Here is a 22,822-nt window from a genome sequence, read left to right on the forward strand (position 1 = left end):
ACATACGGGCATGGCTAGTTTGACTCGGCTAAGGATCGGAAACGCTTCCCTTCTGTTACATACTTTCCGACGAATCTAATATACCCTTTATACAAATAACGGGTATATATGTTTTCTATATATGTTTTAATTACTTGCCATGTAAAGCGCTTTCAAACCCTAGGTAGCTACACACTTCCGAACCTTTCGGCCATTCAGGATGTAAGCATCCAAAAACTCTTATGTTTCTTAAGAAGAACAGAATACTTCGCGAAAACAGATAACCCATGAGTTAGGGAAACGGATCTGTTCAGAGATCATGTGGTATCAAAAGGGGCCCATTGTGGCCTAAGTGAGGGGATTAGTATCTAATCTCCAACCACTCCTACCTAACCTAACCTATTTACTTGCCATTAGATTAAAAGATCTGTGAATTATATTAGAAATACAATTACAAACAACGGTACCTTATCTAGTTGTCTGGGTCTGGACATTAAAGTGCACTTGACGAACAGCTTCGGCTTCTCTGTTGCGATTTCCCATTCACACCACATGTTCAGGTTGATTGCGTACTTCTCCCAGTTCCATTGTCCACCTTGATTGAATATCACTGTTGCTCTCATTTAAGAAAATGTGGAGTATACAGCAGCATAATATCAAATTGTTTGATCTTGTGGTTTGATTGTTGAAGACCTTTCCGATTCTCCCAAAACGTTCTTTAAACTGTCCGAAGGCATTTTCAACAATTGTAGTTGAAGGCTCATTTTTCCGCAGAAAGATCCCTGCAAGCAAAAAGGCGATAGTTCTATCGCCTGTCGTCCAGAAGTCACTTCTTAGTAACTTCTGCGCTCTAGAAAGACGATAGTACACATTTTACAAAAAACAAATTATACATGTATCGCGTAGAAGTATCTTCTAAGTCACTTCCGGACGATAGAAAGACGTAGTACACATTTTACAAAAACATAAAGGTGTTATGTGCTAAACGACAAGAATATGCACAAATTGGGAATTTAGCAAAGCTGTTTACATTAAGACTAGAGCTGGAGAACAATCGATGGAAACATCGATAGTATCTATTGTCTCAAAATTTCGTGAAAGTCGATTGTTTTTTCTCACTATCGATGGTTTTCCTTTTTTTTTTGCCCATCACTTTATGCTTTTCCCATTACTTTTTTAGCGGACGTTGGCAAGCGAACAAGTTAATTAATATGTAAGTACATAAAAAAGTAAAATTGATTACACAGTTAACATATTTTTATATTGTTTTATTAGCTTAAAAGTGGTGGTGTTGGTGCTGGCAGTGGCCTGGAATGGATTATGGACAAGTTTCTCAAAAGTAAGTAAATGCGCTTTGGCACTTGTACATGTGTTTTTTTTTTTTTGTGTTAGTGGTGGTTTAAATCATCGAAAGCCAACTCGGAGCTGAACTAGCTTGCCGAAGTCTGGGACTCTAACCCAGTAAAAACTCCACCCCCTCCCCGCTTCCCCGGCGGTACTGCCGTTAGGTATTACTTCGCCGGGGGGGGAATGCCCTTAGGGCTCTCTAGGATTCTATCCTATTGGAATTTCGCAGTCTTTCTGCGATGCGCAGTTTTTTGAGTACTATTGTAGCCATGTTGCAAACCGCAGACCAATTTACTTCTGATTCAAGCATAATGTCCACCAGGTTACAAGAGGCTGGCGTCCTATCAACCCTTATGCTCAGATCTCTTCGTTCATTTTCGAATCTCGGACACACAAAAAACACGTGTTCTGCGTCTTCATTATCCGACTCGCAGAGTGGGCAGTGCGGATAACGTTCATGCTTAAACCTATTCAGATAGTATTTAAAGCATCCATGTCCCGTCAACAGTTGCGTTAAGTAGTAGTCCACATGTCCATGCTTCCGACCCAGCCATCTCTGCAGTTCTGGGATAAGCTTATACGTCCATCGTCCTTTGCTACTATTTACCCACCTCTCTTGCCACTTAGCAATGGTGAGTTCTCTGCACCTTTTCCGTACGGATTCTGCAGTTGCGACCCCTGTGCTGCCCGCGCGGATGTTAGCCGATTCCACTGCCAGCAGATCAATCGGTATGCCTCCCGATATTACCAGCGCCGCGTCATGGGATACCGTGCGGAACGGACAGCATACCCGTAGTGCACACAATCTCTGCACGGAGTCGCCGTCTTGCATATAACTTCCATTTTTTGTGGCTCGAGCCCATATGGGAGCAGCGTACATCAGCGTCGATGTGACAGCACTAACCAGTAATCTACGTCCAGGTTGCCTTGGTCCCCGAGTGTTCGCCATAATTCGCGATATCGCGGCCGCGGTCCTACTTGCCTTGCCACTAGCGTACGCTAGATGTTCTTTGAAAGAAAGCCGGTGGTCGATCATGACGCCCAAGTATTTTAGGCTTGGACGCGATGTAATTGTGGCTTCTCCAATTTTGATAGTAGCTGCCTCCACTTTCTGCCTGCTACTTATCAGGACTGCTTCAGTCTTGTGCGCTGCCAAGGCGAGTCCCTTGGAGTCGAGCCATGCGCTTGCTCGTTTCCCCGCTTCATTGCAGATTCCTTCCGCATCTGGGAGTTTCTTTGCCGTAACCACTATGGCCACGTCATCCGCGAAACCAATGAGTCGTGCCCCTTCGGGCATCGTGATCCTAAGTATCCCATCGTACATGACATTCCATAACAAAGGGCCTAGGACTGATCCTTGGGGAACTCCCCCGGTGACCCTGTGGGTCGATTGCCCGGAATCAGTATCGTACAGGAGCAGGCGGCCTTCAAAGTAGCTCGCTATTAATCTCTGTATATACACTGGTACGTTTAAGTTGCTCAGTGCATTTAGTGTGTGGTGCCAGCTGGCGGAGTTGAAAGCGTTTTTTACATCCAACGTTGCCGCTAAGCAGTACTGCTTAGTGCCGTACAACCACCTTTTCCCCTCAATGGCTTTATCTGCGATTTCACACAGTTTACCGACGGCGTCGATGGTGGATAGCCCCTTCCGAAAACCATACTGCATCTCTGAGAGGCCGTTGGTTTCGGCAAGGGCACCTTCTAGCCCGGAGAGGATTATTCTTTCGAGAATTTTACCCACCGTGTCCAGCATGCAGAGTGGCCTATACGAAGAAGGCTCCTCCGCGGGTTTTTCCCCCTTTGGTATGAGTACCAGCCGCTGTGTTTTCCAGCGGCTAGGGAACACACCTTCCGTTAGGCATGCGTTATACATGTCAACGTACTCTTTAGTATTTGCTTTTATGGCAATTTTGAGAACTTTTTTCGGGATTCCATCTGGTCCCGGTGCCTTGTCGTCCAGTATTGTCCTCAATACCTGGAGGACTTCTTCGGCACTTGTGAGCTTTATGCTCGCCCTGTTCACGATCAGTGAGGTCCGCGCCATACCTTCTTGCTCTGGGAATAGTGTTTCCACGATCCTTTTTAGGCTGACTGGGCATGTCGGTGATGGCCGACTAAATACCCGCAGCCGTTTTGTGACGAGTTTATATGCGAAGCCCCATGGGTTGGAGTCTATTTCCTCGCAGATATTGTTAAAGCACCTGCGTTTGCTCTCTTTTAAAGTTTTTTCCAGGGCTCGTCCCTTTTCCCTGAAGTATATTTGGAGTGCCTCAAATTCGGGCCTTCCTCTTGAGCGTTGGTATGCGCGTCTTGCCCTGTGGCAGTCTTTCCTGGCTTCCGCAATGGATTGGTTCCACCAGTATGCAGGTCTTCTTCTTGATGGGTTTTTCCCTCTTCTCTGCATAGATGCATCACAGGCTACCTTGGTGTACTCTGCGATGTGGTTTGCCCTTTCTTCAGCTGAGCCGCTTGTGGAGAGGTCCTCGAACAACATCTGTACCATCTCCACGTCTAGTGTTTCTATTTTGTACCCTGGCACGGTCTTAGGGACTCGTGGTGGGCCACTTCTAGAATTTATCGTGCAGATTATTGCTGCATGGTCACTACCCGTGTAGGTGTCACTAACCTCCCAGCTGGAGCCCGAGGCCAATCCAGTGTTCACAAATGTGAGGTCAATGATAGAACTGGTGCCGGCTCTTGAAAAAGTCGGTTTTGTTCCAGAGTTCAGCAGCACTAGGTCAAGTGCGGCGAAGCTCTCAAGTAGCGCCTTTCCCCTCGCGTTGGTTCGGGGGGAGCCCCACTCCGTAGCCCAGGCATTAAAGTCCCCGGCAATTACGGCGGGGCGATTTTCCCGGGCGTCTTCTGCAATCTCTTCGAGCGCAGATGTTGCCTGGGGGAGGCTAAGGCTTGGCGGCAGGTAACAGCTATAGAAAGCTATACCATTCACTTGGGCCCTAGCGAAGCAATTTCCGCATTTTTTCTTGCTAATCTGTCGCCTTAGATTACCGCAGCTCCATATTGCCGATTTTTTGCTATTATTTGTTACCCATTCTGCGGAATTTTTATTCCTGTATTGCTCGCTTATGAGTGCCATGTCTACGTTTTTCTCGATGACATTTTGCTCTAGCAACGATTGGGCAACCTCGCAATGGTTTAGGTTAATCTGAAGGAACTTCATTTACCCCTAAGCCCTTGCATAGCCCTCCTGAAGTACGGGCATTTCCCACTCATTGTTGGGTGATCGCAATCTTTCTCCTTTTTGCGTTTGCATAGCATGCAGCAGGCCTTTGCTTTGCAGCCTCTGGCTTGGTGCTCCTTTGCGCCACAGTTGTAGCAGCATTTTGAGCAGTCCTCCTGGACCCTGCAATTCCCTGCTACATGGTTAAACTCCATACATTTAAAACACCTTTTAGGTGTTTGCTTTGGGCGGACTCTACACCAGGTCCATCCCAGCCTTATTTTGCCCTTCTCCAAGAGTCGCCTCCCTATGTCGGGCATAACTCTTAGTATGGCGGTTTGGGTGCCTCCGTATGCCACCCTTAGGTTTACCACCGCGGACTCTGGCAGTTCCACATCAAATTGTGATTGAACCGCACATAAGATGTCTGCTTTGTCGGTGGTCTCATCGATGTCTTTTACCTCGATCAGCATTGTCTCAGTCAGCGCTCTGACGTCGACATTGTTGCCCAGGGCAGCCTTCATTGTGGTCTGAAGCTCTACGGTTTTAGGGTCAGAGACCTTGTTTAGAATCACTAGGAGTTCCCCCTTTGCTGTTCGCCTAACGGCCTGTACTGCTTGTCCTAGCTCCTTAAGCTGCGGTTCAGCCTTAACCTTTTTAAGGATGTCGGCATAGGACCCTCTAGCAGAGGCTGCGATGACTATCGCGTCGTTCCGTGGCGGTCGCACCTTGGGCTTCCGGACCTTCTGCTTCACCTGTGTCCACTCCTCTGGCTTCTTCCCAGGTTTTTGGGGCTTGCTGGTGCTAACTGTCCCAGCATGTTTCCCTTTCTTTACACCTTGACTGGCATCACTTGCCGGTGCCTTATGCATCGCCTTTTTCGCTGGTACCGCTAGCGTCATCCCAGTTTCTTGACCCCTGGGTCGCTTGCTGGTGCCGCTCGCGAGCACTTCTGCGCAGGTTTTTTTTGCTATCTCCTTAGCTTTTTCCTGTTCTTCGACTATGCATTGCACAGCTGACAGGACTTCCCTCTGGAGATAGTCGATTTCGTCGACTATATCCCTCATCCCCCTGCTCCTCATCTGCAGCTTTTGGGCTGCTTTTATCTCCTGCTGGGGGGGTGCCAGGCTGCCTGCCACTGCACTCCACCCTTTTTTCTGGCGATCTCGCCATTACACTGCTTTTTTTAAAAGGGTCAGCTCCCGTGTTGGCCCAGTCAGGTAGACTGGACAAAGGCGTGTGGAAGCCGTCGGCATTAGCCGGCGCCGCCAGGCCTTTGTTTGCCGGCGTGCCTCCACTATTGGTTGGCCCAACCCCTAGGCTAGCGCCAGGGTGTTGTGCCCCCGATCCCCTGCCCGCCATTTCCCCGCCTGGGGAGTTCGATGGTACTGCAGTAAGCTTGGATCTTTTACCCGCACACTACGATCAGCTGGTCGCGCAAGCGCTTTCCACCACTGATTCAGTGTTTGCAAAAATAGAAAGCGCGAGTGAAAAAATTTGGCAACTGCTAAACAAACAACGAGTGGAAAGTAATAAGAGGCAGAGATGCCTCCCCTCCCTCATCTACGACCGGCCCCTGCCTGGCCGCCAAACCTGTTGGGGATAGATTCCCAAGCTGCTCCTGGATGTCGTCCACGGCCTCCCGTCCACCAGCTGATGTCCAGGTGCGTGTCCCGAGTGCTCCACGCCGGATGGCCGGCTGCGCTTCTGGTTTTAAGCTGAAAACTTCAAGGAATAAACGGAGCGATTTTAGAACGCGTCCGCACTCTCTGCTTTCACAACTCTCTCTCTTGTACATGTGTGTGTATGTGTATGTGTGCATGTGTAATGCTTATAAATCCACGTTTTCAATGAAATCGGCCGTCCTTGCCACCAGAAAGCTTTTAAATCCAACCAATCACACTGCCGCCAATGTTGCGGAGACATTACAGGACATTTTTTTAGAATGGTCCGTGCTGCACAAGATTACTACGATAGTGACGGACAATGATGCTACAATGAAAAAAGCTTGCGATCTCCTTAAAATTAAACATCTGCCGTGCCTCGCACATACTTTAAACTTGCTCGTCCAGGAGGTATTGAAAGTGCAAAGTTTTTCTGAGATTATGAACAAGTGTAAACGCATCGTAACTTTTTTTAAAAGCAGCTCAATAGCTACTGAAAAGTTTAAGATAGCGCAGGCCGTAAGTGTGCCACATACTTTAATACAGTAAGTTCCTACAAGGTGGAACAGCTCTTTTTTTATGATGGAAAGAATCATCAAGACTCATGACGCTATTTCCTATGCTTTGGTAAACACAGCAAAGGCCCCACAGCCATTTTCAATTGAAGAAGTTGAGATTTTAAAAGAACTGTGCGCAATAATGTCACTGTTTAATGATGCAAGCAAACAAGCCCCAGCGGATAAAACTGTCACTGTATCACTAATTATACCAATAATTGCCGAGTTGTATCAAAAAATGAATTTAATAAAGTGCTCTTCGAAAGCGGCTCAGGATGCTCATGACTTGATCAAAATTCGCATCAAAGAACGAATTGCGTCACTGCTAGATCCACGCTTCAAAAACGAAGGCTTTTTTCTACCATCGAATGCTGAACAAGCTGCTAAGGCTTTGGAGTTGAAGCTCTACGAAATATTGTCTATGAATTCGAATGCTAGTTCCACAGCTCCAGCACCACCACAAGCAAGCTTTTATCCTTACCTGCAAGGTAAACTGTCTAATAAAGTTACATCAAACAGGGCAGACTCAATAATACTAATGCGGCAGTACTTTGAGCAAAAAAACGATGATTACTACACTGGAAGGTTAGTATTAGACATGTATAACTATTTGTACAGATTAACCAAAAAAGTCTTTTTCAGATGACCAATGATGATTTTCAAGCCTTCAAGGCCCTCGCTAAAAAATATCTGTGCGTCCCAGCATCCTCCTGTGCCTCCGAAAGGACTTTTAGTAAGGCAGGACAAATCATTTCAGACCGTCGATGCGCGCTGAAGTCCAAAACTGTAGACCAGTTGTTATTTATTAATAAGAATTTTGACTTATAAAGAATTTGATCTCAAAATATGAATTTTTGGCGTTTTTATTTATTTATTTATTTTAATTTTTTTTAAACCATCGATAGTCCCACCATCGATTGTTCTCCAGCTCTAATTAAGACTGATAACGATAGGCGAAATGTCGATACACGACTATTGACGACTCGTGAGCTCAGGGAGTCGTGCAGCTTAGGCGAGTTATGGAACTGGTTCATTAAACCGGATAACTTCCAAATGAACCAAGGTTTAAATTCGAAAAGTTTGAGTGATTTTTTTGGCGGATAGAGGTTTGGAAAAGTGAAACAAGCAAGGGTGATTAAAGGGCAAAAGTAATTGGTCGCAGACGGTTCTGTTGGAAAAAATATAACATTAGCAGAAGTCAAGTTCCTACCCAGTGAGTGATAAAAAAATACTTGTTGATGTGAGTGGAGTTAACAGATAAATATTTGTAGTACATTCTGTGAGGGATAAGCCTGGATCAGGAAAACAGACTTACGTAAGGAAAGACGAAGACCAGCCACCAGGATATCTAAATTTTCGACAAGAAAATTGGTCACTCATCCCCGGGTGGCCACATGTTTTTATTCGCCCCTTAAAATTATATTTGCCACCAAGAAAAATAGTTGTTCCCGGAACTGCAAGCCGCAAACCCAGTGAGCAAAAATAAAAAAATTGAGACTAATTATGTATGAGACTATGATGTATGATTATATAACCCGCCCAAACTAGTTTATTCATACTTATATTGTTACGAACTGCTTTTTTCGGTGGCAGTGCCGCTAGCTCAGTCGTCTTCAGGGCAGAGTACCCCTAATGCCACAGCTCGCAACATAAGTATCGATAACTTCGCGGTCTCACTTTACTAATCTATCGGTCATCACTAAGGACAAAACGTAAACAAAGCAAAAATCTACAAATATGGACGGGGAAAATGGATTACATTTGGTGGCTATCGGTGACCTAGCCAAGCGCTCCCACCCAACCATGGATGCCCTCAAGATGCTGCAGGGCACCACCCATTCGCAGTCGGCAGGAGCCCCCTCCTCGCGACTACGGCTACGGTTCCATCTCCCCCACTGGGTAAGCTTATTCACACATAGTGGGTATTACAAAGGTTTAATAAATATGGTAAGTACAATCATTTATACACATGCTTCTCTTGACAGATTTATCCTTCCTCAGCCTCTAAGACCGAAACCTGTCCGCCGTCTCGGATATTTACGCGGTCAAAGCAGAGGATTTGTTTTGCTGGGAAAGGGTACAGGCGCCGCGGAAATTATGCTCTACCAGCCATGTATTGCGCGATGCGCGTGTGTATGGTCACCTAATCCTGAGGAGCTCCAAGGGAAAAGAAGGGACAGGCCAAAAAGGTACGTAAATGCACTGTAAGCTATACCATTTAACTAATGCTCGCGACCTTTTAAATTTTAGGCAAACAACGAGGACAAATAAGGCTCTCGGGTCTAACTCCGGATAAACTCACAAACAGGTAAGTAGATATCAATATATATAATCGATGTACACGTGTATTTAATTTCTGCTAATTTTCAGCCACTGTTGGGCCGGGCCTGGAGGCGATGATAGCCCGGGCGGATGACTTTCTGCCGGCGGCCAGCAGCGATACGGATCTCCACACGGGAAAACGGCGCTCTCCGGTGAGTGGTGCACGGGCAGTCCGAGATTCGGCTGCCAGACAAAATGGCGATACTTCTCAGCGCCGCAATGCGACCGCTGGAAGTTCGCGAGAGGATGAGGACGCGGTACGCCGGAACGGACTCACCGGGAAATGTTGACGTCGTCGGCGTCGATCGTGGAAGGCTTTCCTGGCTGGTCGCTGGCACGGGTCGAACGGACACCGGTTGCTGGGCAGCCAAGTCGGGCTGGTAGGTATGGCGAAGTATGGCGATGTCGGTAAAACTCCAAATAAATTCTTCCGGGGCCCTTTGTATTGGGACCCCGGCTGCCTTTATAAATGATAAATATTAAATACCGAACTACTATAGAACTTTCACATAACTCACTATTTAATTTAAGGCACAAAGAAAATTTGTACTAGCACTCCTAGCTGCATCTGCCTTGATTGCTGGACAGTATGGCCGCGACTATCACGATATCTGCTGATCATCGCCCCCCGCCATATTACATGGCCTCTCTCGACATTGGGTCATTGGATACATGGGCCATTTGAAGTAATCCCAGAGCGAACCGGGATTAATCTTCAAATGGCCAGATCGCCCGCCAGACTCATCCCGCTGCTGCAGCTATCGCCCTATCGACCTAAACTATCGATAACGTCGCTCCCACTCGACTCCAATTGCAACAATATCTATTTAAATTATTTATTTGTTTAACCTATTTATTTACTCAAACCCAAAACTATTGGAACATTGTTTATTGCTATTTATTTATTGATTCATATATATATGTATTCCCTGTAAAAGTTCGGTACCGTAGGTAGGATTATTAAATGTTAAATGTTATAATGTGAAAACGAAATGAAGTGTGAATAGAAATTCGTGTTGGGGGTGAGATGAGTTAGGCGAGGTAGCAAGACCCACAAAACAGAATTGGGAGATGTGTCCAAAATGTTGAAGGATACACTCATGGTTGGGAGGGACTCCAGGACCACGATAAGAGCTGTGTTGTCCAGTCCAGATGTTCAAGAAAAATCCGTCGTGAAGATTGCCGTTGTCCGAGTGTGAATTTCCGTTTTGTTTTTGTTTTGTCTGCTGCGTAGTTGTTGTTGGTTGTTCCCCTCCCTGGGACGGTCGATGACTAGCCGGCACCTACACTGCGTAAAAAGCAGGTCACGACAAAGGGTCGGGATTGCGAAGAAGTAACTTCTGAGACACTTCTGCGCGATAGAAAGACGATAGTACACATTTTACAAAAACTAAATTAGTGGGAAAAGACACCCGATAAAAAGAGGTCGCGGTAATTTTCCGTTACTCCTTTTTTTCGGAAAATTTTTTGGGTCTTCCTTTTGACCCAATTTTCGCCCGAGCGTCATTTCATTGCGCGATTTGCCTTTGGACAGTTCGGTTTTGTATCAAATTTGTGCGTTTTAAATATATAGCTTTGTTTTTTTTCTAAATGAGTTTAATTGCTTAACAGATTTAATATTTACGGACAAGCAAGCTGTGGACATTACTTGGCGTGTAACTGCGGAGAAACCCAGCATCCAACGATTCTCAACATATTTCATTGTAAAAGGTAATGGCTTCTAGTTTATTTTTACTTTAACTGAACAAAAAACAATTTTTTTTTCTGTTTCTTTTAGAAATGGTTATTAATAATTTTCTTATGTCGACGGAACTGGACTTAAATTGTTCAGCAAAAATTTCCTACATGCCAGGGACCGTGTATACAAGCGGACAAAGCCCTTATACACAAAATAAATGCAAAACATTGAAAGTATACAAAAATATGTTTTTTTTAAGTTTTTCCAATTGGGAAAGACTCTTCTAGGTATCTTCTACAAGCAAATGAAAAGTCATTTCTGAGTGACTTCCAGAAGTGACTACGGCGACACTTTTAGAAGTTACTTCGGCGATTTCGCATTCGGATCGCGGAAGCGACTCCCGTCGGGAAGAAATGTGCCACTTCGGCGCCACTTCTATGAGTGACTTCGGCGACACTTCCAAAAGTGACTTCGGCGACACTTCCAGAAGTAACGCAGAAGTAACTTCGGGAAGTGTCGCCGAAGTGGCACATTTCTTCCCGATGGGAGTCGCTTCGGCGATCCGAATGCGAAATCGCCGAAGTAACTTCTAAAATTGTCGCCGTAGTCACTTAATAGTGCCTTCCGCGATAGAAAATGCTTGCAGGGATCTAGTGAATAGGGATATGGCTTCATAACCGTCTTAGGAAACCTAAATGCCGAGCTGACAAGGACAACAACTGGGATCGGAGTTCCACGTATCGTTTTGGCATGCTGGCTGCTCCAACATTGTTTTCAGCTTACTCTGCAGGTAAATTTGTGAGTCGTCACATCACCCTGGGCGTCCAACATTAACGTAAAGAATTCGGTACCTGTAATGACATACCTATTATCAACTAAAGCAAACAAGGTATGGGAATGCCATCCTATGTAATTGTAGTAATTGGTTGGACAATCATCTGAAATGAATAATTATTATTATTGCATGAAAATTATATTTACACATTACTCATTGCTCCAAAACTTGGCAGGAATCCTAATTTCTCAAATCCTTTCACACACTCTAGAATTTTCTTTTCGGTACAAAGTTCGGTGACAAGATCTCGGTAGCGATAACAGATATGACTTCGATACAGAAATCGTTTAGAATTTAGCAAACTGTGTTGGGAGCTTGTAGCTATTGTATAGATACAAATGCAAATGCTGCGGTGAAAATGTTCCCGAAGCATGTGCCTAAGCATCGCAACATATTGTTGACGCTTAGCAACTCAACCTTTAAGCGAGGGAATTCGATGAGCGCCTATCCCCTCTCTTGTGGAGATCGGGAGATTTAAGGGTCAAAGCCTGAGTGGGCAAACACCACATGGTCTAAAAAGATTGAAAGTGATGATAGGCTTTCTCCTTCTATTGTGGGGAAATGGGTCAAGCGGCGTCCCTATAAAAGCTGCGCACCGCGGGCACAAGCCCCGGAAAAGTGATTTCATAGTGGCAGTGCAAAGTGCGGTAATAAGAAAATTGTTCGCCCACTTAAAGTCAGTCCAAGTTATAGTTCTTTGTTTTGTATTGATCTTTTTCAATAAAACCAACGGATCTTGAGCTCAATAGCAACCAGTCCGCTGGTAGGGCAAAGCCTTCGGGTGAGATAGTCAAAAAAGCTGGTAGGACAGCAAATTAGAAAAAAAAACAAATCAATTTGCAGTTCTTAGAACATCTCGTCCAGGGAATGAAAATGTTCAATTCAAACACCTACAACAAACAACGACTTTATCTGGCAGCGCAAAGAATATTGGGAGCACCGAGTCGCTTTTCCCCACCAAGGGGTTGGCTCAAATTGCCACAGTTTGTAACAGACCCCCACAAATCGTCAGTCCAGCTAACGGCGCTTAGGCGAAAATGCAAATGCACAGAGAATAATAAGCTCTCAACTTCCTTTTTTGTGTCAAGGTTGTAGTTTTGTGAGGCATGGCAAATAAGGGCCTTAGACCTTTAATTTTTCTCTCCCAAAGAAATTTACAGCGGAAATCGACTGGAAGCGCTTTCATCGGGGATCGCAACAAAGCATGTAAGTCCCTTTGTAACCATGCATAAGATATTCAGACAAAAGCAAATATTAGGGCCTTATATTTGCTTTTGTCTGAATATCTTATTAGGGCCTTATATTTGCTTTTGTCTGAATATCTGCCTATCTGCATGCCCCTCACCCCGCTCCTATACGCGTTTTTTCTATACCCGTTACTCGTAGAGTAAAAGGGTATACTAGATTCGTCGGAAAGTATGTAACAGGCAGAAGGAAGCGTTTCCGACCCCATAAAGTATATATATTCTTGATCAGGATCACTAGCCGAGTCGATCTAGCCATGTCCGTCTGTCCGGATGAACGCTGAGATTTCGGAAGCTATATATTTGGCGTGCAGATTCCTGAGCTTCTTACGCAGCGTAAGTTTGTTTCAGCAATGTGCCACGCCCACAAACCGCACAAACCTGTGACGCACACAGTTTTCGTGCTAGATAAAAAATTTTAACTGAAATGTGTTGGTCTCGTCAATACCTATAGATTGATCCAAAAAAAATTTCCACGCCCACTCTAACGCCCATAACGCTTAAATCTGTCTACCGCCGGTAGGTGGCGTATTTTAATCTCGCTTTGCTGCTTGCATATCTCCATTTCCCTTTGGTCCCTTTAGCTGAGTAACGGGTATCTGATAGTCGAGGTACTCGACTATAGCGTTCTTCCTTGTTTTAGTTTAGCTTCGTCCAAGCGAGGTTGCTTCGGCGCATGCGCGCCTGTTAGCGCATCTAATGCTTAGGCAAAGCTTAGCAACAACAATTTAAGAGATGCACTTTCAAGCGCCCCAATAGTTCGGTTTGTTTACCTTTTCTGAAGTGCAGCTGCGCGTTTAAAAGCTTTTCGTTTAGTCCATTTGTTAAATGTAAATTCGATTTAGGTTTGCGTTCGATGTTCCGAGTTTAGTCATAAATTTAGTGTCCCTTTTAATTATCGTCTTTTTACGTTTCGTGTATCTTGTAGATTTTAAGTAATAAATATTATTATATATTATATTATTATTACCTCAATGCTGTCCTAGGTGTTTAAGACATTAGCGAATGGGGTCATCAAAAATAATAATTTTTTTGGAAAAGATGATCGCAGGCAGGGTGGGCTATGCAGCCAGAATAACAACAGTGGCTGCAACATATATCTGATGGAATGTGCAATACTTTTGTTTGACTGTCGTTTCTCCGTCCGGTTGTTATGTGCGTGTCTAGGTGTTCGTCGTGCCTTGATCGTACCTTTGTTTGTCGCAAGCACGCTCAATTTATAAGAGAGGTGATGCATATGAGAGGGCGGGATAGCAGTGACAAGACCTTTACACCCAAACGACGAGTACTAGCCGGCCACATATAGCGTGCGCTGCTGCTAGTCCTAGATAACATCAGCCCAAGGGTTATTTCTTGGCATAACCAAAAGTCCTTAGCATCATCGCCCCTACGTGTTAGCTCAATGGTGGAAAAATGTATTTTTCATTAAACTATGAGACTCACCAAACGATAGTCAAACAATTTCTTTATTTCATTTTCATTTTTCTCAAACCTAGAATTGAATATGATCGTTTTGGAATACAGATTACAGAAAATTTCGATTGAAATCGTAGTCAGTTCATGTGGTGCCTAAGCGTGTATTCAGACAAATTTATATTGACTTTCGGAATTTCTAACATAACGCCCCAGAGCCCAGGTTTGAACCAGCTCATATTAGTTGTCTGGTGCACGATCGATGGCCACTTCATGTTTTCAGATATCATGGAATTTTGGCAATCATTTCAGAATTTTACCATACCAGCATTCTGATAGAAAACGAAGAGTTCATCGTAAAATGCTTTTGTAGAATGGCGGTGTTTGTGCATAGGATTGCGATCCTTAACAACTACACTATACAATAGCATATTTATACCCGTTTATCGTAGAGTAAAAGGGTATACTAAATTCCTCGGAAAGTATATAACAGGCAGAACCCCATAAAGTATATAAATTCTTGATCAGGATTAATAGCCGAGTCGATCTAGCCATGTCCGTCTGTCCGTATGAACGCTTAGATCGCGGAAACTATAAGAGCTCTATACTGGGATTAGGTATCCAGATTCCTGAGATTCCTGCGCAGCGCAAGGTTGTTTCAGCAGGGTGCCACGCCCACTCTAACGCCCACAAACCGTCCAAAACTGTGGCTCCTACAGTTTTGATGCTAGAAAAAAAATTTTAACTGAAATGTATTGTTCCAATCAATACCTATCGATTGCCACGCCCACTTTAACGTCCACAAACCGTCCACAAACTTCAGAAAATCATAAGTATGCACGCAGATATCTCGGAAACTATAAAAGGTAGAGAATTTCGATCTCAGATTTAGATTCCGTAGCCTTGTACGCAGCGCAAGTTTGTTACCCACTCTAACGCCCACAAGCCGCCCGAGCCCGTGGCGCCCACAATTTTCATGCTAGATACAAAATTTTAACTGAAGTGTATTAGTCTCGTCAGTACCTATCGATTCATCCAAAAAAAAAAGATTGCCACGCCCACTCTAACGCCCACAAACCGACCAAACCTGTGGCGCCCACAATATTCATGCTAGATAAAATATTTTAACTGAATTGCATTGGTCTCGTCAATACCTATCGATTGGTCCAAAAAAGGTTTGCCACGCCCACTCTAACGCCCATAACGCTTAAATCTCTCTACCGCCCACATAACCATATATTGAGATCACGGGTAGGTGGCGCATTTTAATTTCGCTTGCTGCTTGCACGTCTCCATTTCCCTTTAGCTGAGTAACGGGTATATGATAGTCGAGGTACTCGACTATAGCGTTCTTCCTAGTTATACCCGTTACTCGTAGAGTAAAAGGGTATACTAGATTCGTCGGAAAGTATGTAACAGGCAGAAGGAAGCGTTTCCGACCCCATAAAGTATATATATTCTTGATCAGGATCACTAGCCGAGTCGATCTAGCCATGTCCGTCTGTCCGTCTGTCCGTCTGTCCGTCTGTCCGTCTGTCTGTCCGGATGAACGCTGAGATCTCGGAAACTATGAGAGCTAGGCTATTGAGATTTGGAGTACAGATTCCTGAGCTTCCTACGCAGCGCAAGTTTGTTTCAGTAGACTGCCACGCCCACTCTAACGCCCACAAACCGCCCAAAACTGTAACTCCAACAGTTTTGATGCTAGATAAAAAATTTTAACTGAAATGTATTGTTCTCATCAATACCTATCGATTGACCTAAAAAAAAGTTTGCCACGCCCACTTAAACGCCCACAAACCGCGAAAACCTGTGACGCCCACAATTTGCATGCTACATAAAAAATTTTAACTGAAATGTATTGGTGTCGTCAATACCTATCGATTTATCCAAAAATAAATTTGCCTCGCCCACTCTAACGCCCATAACGCTTAAATCTGTCTACCGCCGGTAGGTGGCGCATTTTAATCTCGCTTTGCTGCTTGCATATCTCCATTTAGCTGAGTAACGGGTATCTGATAGTCGAGGTACTCGACTATAGCGTTCTTCCTTGTTTTTTCTAAAATTGTAAAGACACGTTTTTTCAGAACTGCAAATGTTTTAGGGCTTTGTCCATGCATTACGTTTAACGGTTTTTAATTTGACTTATTTATTTTTGGAATTTTTAATATTATTTATATAAAACGTTTTTATTTATTTTTTCGGGTTCATCCACTCCCAATAATACGGCTAGTTTTATTGGTCTAGATCAACTCAACAGTATGGAAAACAGAATCTTAACCACCTTGATGGATAAATTGGCCCAATTGATAGAGAAAAATGTCCAGAACTGCTTTCAACGCCTATCGCCTTCGACGTACAATAACCGAATCAGAATTAGGATAGGCAAGTACATACTTGGCGCGGTGATAATTCGCAAAGAGGTAGAGAGCATTCGATGGGCAGAAGCGTTGGTACAGGTTCAGACTTACGAGGGCAGTCCGATAAGTACTTAGCCTCACCGTCCGATGGCGTCACTATCGCAAGAGAAATTTATTTAGTACATTCTCGTAGACGGCTACTGTCGAAATTTCATCCGAATCGGACGCTGTTTAAGCGCAATCCGAAGGAGTTTCTGCGTCGTTTCGTGACCGTCGACGAAACATGGATCCACTGGTACACACCAGAGACCAAGGAACAGTCGAAACAGAGGACTTCACCCGGCGAACCTGCTCCGAAGAAGGCGAAGACTGCCCCATCGGCCGGAAAGATGATGGCCACCGTTTTTTGGGATTCACAAGGTGTGATCAACATCGACTACCTGGAGAAGGGCAAAACGGTCACAGTGCTGTACTATGCCGAATTATTGGGCCGATTCGACGCCGAGTTGCAGAAAAAACGGACCCATTTGGCGAAGAAAAAAAGGCTCTTCCATCATGACAACGCACCGGCTCACACTTCCGGCCTCGCCAAGGCCAAATTGGTCGAATTGGGCTACAAACTGCTACCCCATCGACCATATTCTCCATATTTGGCCCCGTGATACTTCTTTTTATTTCCAAACTTGAAAAAGTCACTCGCTGGACAGAAATTGGCGTCGAATGAGGAGGTCGTCGCCGCTACAGAGGCCTATTTTGCAGACCTCGAGAAAACGTATTTTTCAGACGGGCTAAAGAAGTTGAAGCATCGATGGGTCAAGTGTATCGAGCTAAAAGGAGATTAAGTTGAGAAATAAATCGCCACTTTTCCAAAATTTTCGTTTTTCTTTTGGAGGTTAAGTACTTATCGGACCACCCTCGTATCACAAAGACCCGATAAGGTGGGTCAAATAAAGAATGGTTGAAAGCTTACTTTTTCCGGTACAGGTTTATCCATAGATCATTTTATTTATCGGGTAGAAGCTCTTACTAACCAGACGTTAGTGGAAAACTTTGAGGTCACGTGCCGCAATATTAGCTCCTTATTCGAGAGAAAAGCCAAATAATTCTTCTGGAGACATCACAAGTCTGTCAGAAATATAAGTCGGAATGGACTTTGTGCGGGTCTAAGGCAGCAGTTCCGAGATGATAGAGATGATGGGGATATAGAGGAACTTATAAGGCAGAGACTACAAAAAGAGCAAGAAACCTTTGACCACTTCTATGACTAGTTCTGCTCACTGTTGGATAATGAAACAGCAAACTTGTCAGGATTCTTAAGAAAAACTTGCGGCCTGAAATTCGTCACGAGATTCTTAACGTAGACATCACCTGTGTGTCACATTTTCGCGAAGTCTGTCGACGTAGGGAGTCCTTTTTGGAGGATGTTAAGCGCACCCATGGGTACGCAAAAAGAATGACCTTTAAAAGAGACATAGCGGAAATACAGGAGGTTCTGGTAGAAGGCGGTCAGATACCTGATAGTGAATTAGATGTTGAGAGTGAAGTAGGTGCGATAGAATTTGGTGGGAATTTCCGTTAAGAAGGTCACCGACATCTACAGTGCAAGCAAGCGAGGCGGGTGTTTTGTCATGGATGCGGGTTAGAAAAAGTGTATAAAATGAATTGCAGGAAATGTCTGGCAAAAAACCTCCACGGCCGCACGCAGATGCTGCAACACAAACAACCCGAACCCTGTTCACCCAGAGGCGCACGCCTAGATGATGGCGTTAGATCCTCAGACTTTATAGATTTCGTAGGATGTGATTCAGCAAGTCAAAGTGAGGTCGATGAGGAAAACGATGTAGATTTAGATTTCAAAGCGTACGAGTCAGAGACAGAAGCATCTGTAAGATCTCTCAATAGCTCATATGACCACATGTGCTTACCAGGAAATGAGCAGGAAATTGAAGTAGGGATCGACAATTCAAAAACAGACGATCACCAGACGGATTCTCGGAGCATAACTAGGATGAAAACATTCTAGTCAGAAATGAAGCAGCTGCAGAGTCACCTTAAAGAAACCAATGCTCTAGAACACTCAAAAGCTGACCAACGTCCGTTTGTAGCTGTGCAGCTGTTGGAACTACTAGTAAAGGGTTTGTTAGATTCAGGGGCAGCCGTGAGTTGTCTAGGAGGGAATTTAGCTCGAGAATTTCTACCAAGTAGTGTAAGGACCTTTTTCATAGGCTGGGATACAACTCAGTCCGGCCAGGGTCCTCTCCAGTTAAATTTGTAGAAAAGTATTGGGACGAAACTGGACGGGGAGTTGCCGCGTGGATTTGTGGGAAAAGGAGGCCAGAGTATCCGCGTTGCACCGAGTAAGCAGCTCTAGCGCAACACGGCATCCGAAAGGTATAGTGGAGGGCGGGGCTGCTCCCGGCGAAAATACTAACGAAACGAGCGGCGTAGCCGATCCCTGAGAAAATACCAACAAAACGGGACGGCGTGGCCGTTCCTTCTGGATGTGCGACTCACAAGCTACTGGGGTAGGGGGTAGGGATCCGAGGGGAGGATGGCCGGAGGCGACCCTTCCCTGTGCTCCCTGTGGTCGATCGAGTGGTCATTTGCACTGAGTAAGCTTCTCTGGCGCAACACGATTCCCGACCGGCACAGATCACTGCACGTGGCTCGCGACTACCTAAACCGTATTTGGGGCGGGGTTCCCAGGAGAGGGTGGCCAGAGGCGATCCTTTCCTATGCTCCTTGTGGGCGATCGGGTGGTCGTTTGCACTGAGTAAGCTTCTCTGGCGCAACACGATTCCCGACCGGCACAAATCACTGCACGTGGCTCGCGACTACCTAAACCGTATTTGGGGCGGGGTTCCCAGGAGAGGGTGGCCAGAGGCGATCCTTTCCTATGCTCCTTGCGGGCGATCGGGTGGTCGTTTTCACTGAGTAAGCTTCTCTGGCGCAACACGATTCCCGACCGGCTCAAATCACTGCACGTGGGTTCCCGAAAAATGCACAAATTCACACGGACACATACTTCTTCATTCTCTCTTGTCTCTATTACTCGCTAGTTTTACAAGTTATTTTCCTGGTCCCCTACTCGCACTCAGTCTGATCTCTATTGTCTGTCCCACTTACTCCTTAGATCCGGCGTGCCGACGCTCGTGCCGCTGTACCACTCCGGGTTGAAGTCCGCTCCTTGGTCTGGTCGCCTTTTCTGCAATTCGGGAATATGAGGTCGAGCTTCCGCCCTTGCGGCCGCATGTAAGCTCGGTTTGCCGGGTTTTTCCGTTTCCCAACACAGTTTCTTATCGATCCCCCGCCTATCGCTATCGGCACTATCAGCTGTTGGCCCTCGGTTGACCAACACTGGGTGGTTTTCCAGCCCTGGTGCGCGCGATATTTAAATCTGATAAGCTTACTTTCTAGTTTGAACTTAAATAAATTGCCTTCGTGGCGTAACGACTTATGGCTAACTTATGCTTATAACTTATAAATAAATGGCAGTCGTGCCGTAATATCAAATTGTATGCCTTCGTGGCGGAAAGAATAAAGGTGGCGAAATGTGGAGGGTGTGTTTCACGCATCCTCACAGTAGCATAAACTTTAAGGAAATAGCTCCAAGTGTTAGCACGGCAGATGGAAACAAATAAGAAATAGTTGGCAAAGTGAGGCTTCCGGTATGCTATGACAAAAGAACAGAAGAATTAGACATTTACAAAGTGCCAACACTGAAACAAAACCTTTATTTGGGTATTGATTTTTGGCGCAAGTTTAATCTTCTTCCAATATTGGCTAGCATATGCGAACTGGACCTAAAGTCTGTAGAGCATGATCAGAGGACGAAGCTGGCAAAGGTGGTGAACTTGTTTCCTTCACTTACTCAAAAAGGATTGGGAAAAACCACTTTGATCACTCCGGTTTCGCAAGCAATGGATAAATTAATGTATGCTGTGGTAGTTCGAATGTTGAACTTAGGAGTCATCGAGGAATCAGAGAGTGCCTGGTCATCACCTTGTACAAAAACCAGGAAAATTTCGGTTGTGCCTGGACAGTAGGAAAATAAATGCGTTGACCGAAAAGGATGCGTATCCGCTACCCCAGATTAGTGGAATTCTAAGCAGGTTACCCAAGGCTGAATTTATTACAAGTCTTGACTTAAAGGACTGCCTACTGTCATGACCCCTTAGAAGAGGCCTTAATGGACAAAACGGCATACACTGTTTCCGGAAGACCCCTGTACCAATTTAAAGCGATGCCGTTTGGACTTTGCCATGCGAGACAAACCATGTCCAAATTAATGGACAGGGTAATTCCACCACAGCTGCGAAACGAAGTTTTTGTTTATTTGGACGATTTACTTTGTAACAGCGCCTGAAGTGTTTTTGCGAGCACGTATATATATAGTTAGCCTGAAAGTAGGCTCTATAAGTACATAGGTACATATGCACTTAGCTTTGCGTTGCCAAATTAGTGGACCTCAGCTGCAGCTGCTTTAGATCAGCTGGAATAAATCAGCTGCAACAGAGCCGCAATCCTAAGCTCGGCTTCCGCACCGCGGCCAACTTCACAGATCCGCATCCGAATTCCGGACACGTTTTTTTCTTTCAAAGTTTCCAAAGCGATCGCATGCGTTTAATTAGAGTGCGGCAAGCTAAGTCCGAAAGAAATATACGAACTAGTGTTCTGAAAACCGAGTATGAAATTTATTTATATTGGCAGTTGCCTAGGTAAGCTGAAAAATGATAACCGGGCTTAAGCGGGTTTCTGACGACGTTCGTTTTACCGATTTTCTTTAATCCTATTGGAATAGCGAGCCGCATTGGCCACCCGCAGCTGCAGCAAGTGCTGGTTAGCATGGGCATCGACGCGCCCAACAAACGCTGGAAGATCGACGGATCCCCACAGTGTCCACTGGAGCACCTCTTGGCAGCCGTGCTTGGAGTCACGCGGTCGCCCACCGCGTCCACAGGAGCACCGCCTGGCAGCCGTGTTTGGAGTCACGCGGTCGCCCACTGCGTCACAGGAGCACCCTCCGGCAGCCGAGCTTGTAGTCACGCGGTCGACCACCGCGTCCACAGGAGCACCTTCTGTAGTCAACCAAGCACCAGAAGTTTCCCACCGCGAAGGCCTAGTGTTCTCACAGCGTTTATCTAATCTTAACGGACAGAAAATCGCATTTTCTAACCGCATCAGCGGATCACCCTCTGTAGTTAACTGAGCAGCAGCAATTAAATAGGCAACAAACAAGAGCAGCAGTAGCTCGATAGTTTGTACAGAGTGAATATGTAGTCCCCCAGGATTCCAGTTCAGTCGGCCAGTGTTTAAATTGACCAAAAACGCGACTACAGGGCTCGATCTCGTGCGCATGGAAAATTATCCAAAGGTGTTAGGGAGAGCCAGAAAAAGAATCCGCAGCTCAGGCTCGCCTATTGCCGGAACATTAGTAAATAGTGAACAGCCGTGCTACAACGATTAATTCGCACAATGTTAATATTTCTTTAACATTTAACCCACCCGGATGATTGCTAGATCGGCCAGAGTCACTAAATATGCACAGAATGACACATTGAAGGAAAAGTTTTGAAATGACGTGAAATTAAATATTAAATAAAATAAAATTTATTTAGGAACAGAAAATATATGCTTAAGTAGAACCGAATGTAAGAATAAAACAAGGAAGAACGCTATAGTCGAGTACCTCGACTATCAGATACCCGTTACTCAGCTAAATAGAGATATGCAAGTAGCAAAGCGAGATTAAAATGCGCCACCTACCGGCGGTATACAGATTTAAGCGTTATGGGCGTTAGAGTGGGCGTGGCAAATTTTTTTGGACCAATCAATAGGTATTGACGAGACCAATACATTTCAGTTGAAATTTTTTACCTAGCATGAAAATTGTGGGCGTCACAGGTTTTCGCGGTTTGTGGGCGCTAAAGTGGGCGTGGCAAACTTTTTTTTGGGTCAATCGATAGGTATTGATGAGAACAATACATTTCAGTTAAAATTTTTATTCTAGCATCAAATCTGTAGGAGCCACAGTTTTGGGCGGTTTGTGGGCTTTAGAGTGGGCGTGGCACTCTGCTGAAACAAACTTGCGCTGCGTAAGAAGCTCAGGAATCTGCACGCCAAATCTCAATAGCCTAGCTCTCAAAGTTTCCGAGATCTCAGCGTTCATCCGGACGGACAGAGAGAAGGACAGACGGACATGGCTAGATCGACTCGGCTAGTGATCCTGATCAAGAATATATATA

At 45.1% G+C, this 22,822-nt stretch overlaps 2 protein-coding genes and 1 long non-coding RNA gene across 7 annotated transcripts; 2 read left to right on the top strand and 1 right to left on the bottom strand.

The window, feature by feature from the left end:
• The first annotated feature begins 1,088 nt into the window (after positions 1-1,088).
• Positions 1,089-10,961, top strand: LOC118879736 (uncharacterized). 5 transcript variants are annotated; one of them, XR_010655213.2, is made up of 7 exons: positions 1,089-1,192; positions 1,255-1,318; positions 7,000-7,310; positions 7,368-8,672; positions 8,727-8,914; positions 8,976-9,033; positions 9,096-10,040. XR_010655213.2 is itself a non-coding variant. In XM_065868614.2 (5 exons), exons 4-5 carry the CDS (start codon positions 9,243-9,245, stop codon positions 9,598-9,600), a joined length of 207 nt encoding a protein of 68 aa, XP_065724686.1. In that variant the 5' UTR covers positions 8,304-8,672; positions 8,727-8,914; positions 8,976-9,033; positions 9,096-9,242; the 3' UTR covers positions 9,601-10,040. The 5 variants fall into 5 exon arrangements, 3 of the variants coding, with proteins under 3 accessions (XP_070855096.1, XP_065724686.1, XP_036678527.1); XR_011605604.1 differs by lacking the exons at positions 1,089-1,192; positions 1,255-1,318 and adding exons at positions 10,659-10,757; positions 10,825-10,961 and having other exon boundaries at positions 6,895-7,310; positions 9,096-9,427; XM_065868614.2 differs by lacking the exons at positions 1,089-1,192; positions 1,255-1,318; positions 7,000-7,310 and having other exon boundaries at positions 8,304-8,672; positions 9,096-9,427; positions 9,579-10,040.
• On the bottom strand, positions 9,880-15,737 carry LOC136117636 (uncharacterized). The gene is made up of 2 exons (XR_010655215.2): positions 11,591-15,737; positions 9,880-10,398 (listed from the first exon to the last, which is right to left on the bottom strand). It is a non-coding gene; the product is annotated as an uncharacterized lncRNA (long non-coding RNA).
• Positions 15,738-21,096: 5,359 nt separating this feature from the next.
• Positions 21,097-22,205, top strand: LOC118879737 (uncharacterized). Its single transcript, XM_036822634.3, has 2 exons — positions 21,097-21,295; positions 21,379-22,205. The coding sequence occupies exons 1-2, from the start codon at positions 21,265-21,267 to the stop codon at positions 21,720-21,722; spliced, it is 375 nt and encodes a 124-aa protein (XP_036678529.1). The 5' UTR covers positions 21,097-21,264; the 3' UTR covers positions 21,723-22,205.
• The last annotated feature ends 617 nt before the right edge of the window (positions 22,206-22,822 follow it).

This window comes from Drosophila suzukii, unplaced genomic scaffold, assembly GCF_043229965.1.
Source record: "Drosophila suzukii unplaced genomic scaffold, CBGP_Dsuzu_IsoJpt1.0 scf_20, whole genome shotgun sequence".
Lineage (NCBI taxonomy): Eukaryota > Metazoa > Arthropoda > Insecta > Diptera > Drosophilidae > Drosophila > Drosophila suzukii.

Coding starts and splice junctions, on each gene's coding strand:
- LOC118879736 (XM_036822632.3), top strand. CDS start 8,463: ATGGACGGGGAAAATGGATTACATTTGGTGGCTATCGGTGACCTAGCC. Junction 8,673..8,726: donor ACAAAGGTTTAATAAATATG/GTAAGTACAATC, acceptor ATCCTTCCTCAG/CCTCTAAGACCGAAACCTGT. Junction 8,915..8,975: donor AGAAGGGACAGGCCAAAAAG/GTACGTAAATGC, acceptor TTTAAATTTTAG/GCAAACAACGAGGACAAATA.
- LOC118879737 (XM_036822634.3), top strand. CDS start 21,265: ATGAAATTTATTTATATTGGCAGTTGCCTAG. Junction 21,296..21,378: donor TTATATTGGCAGTTGCCTAG/GTAAGCTGAAAA, acceptor CTATTGGAATAG/CGAGCCGCATTGGCCACCCG.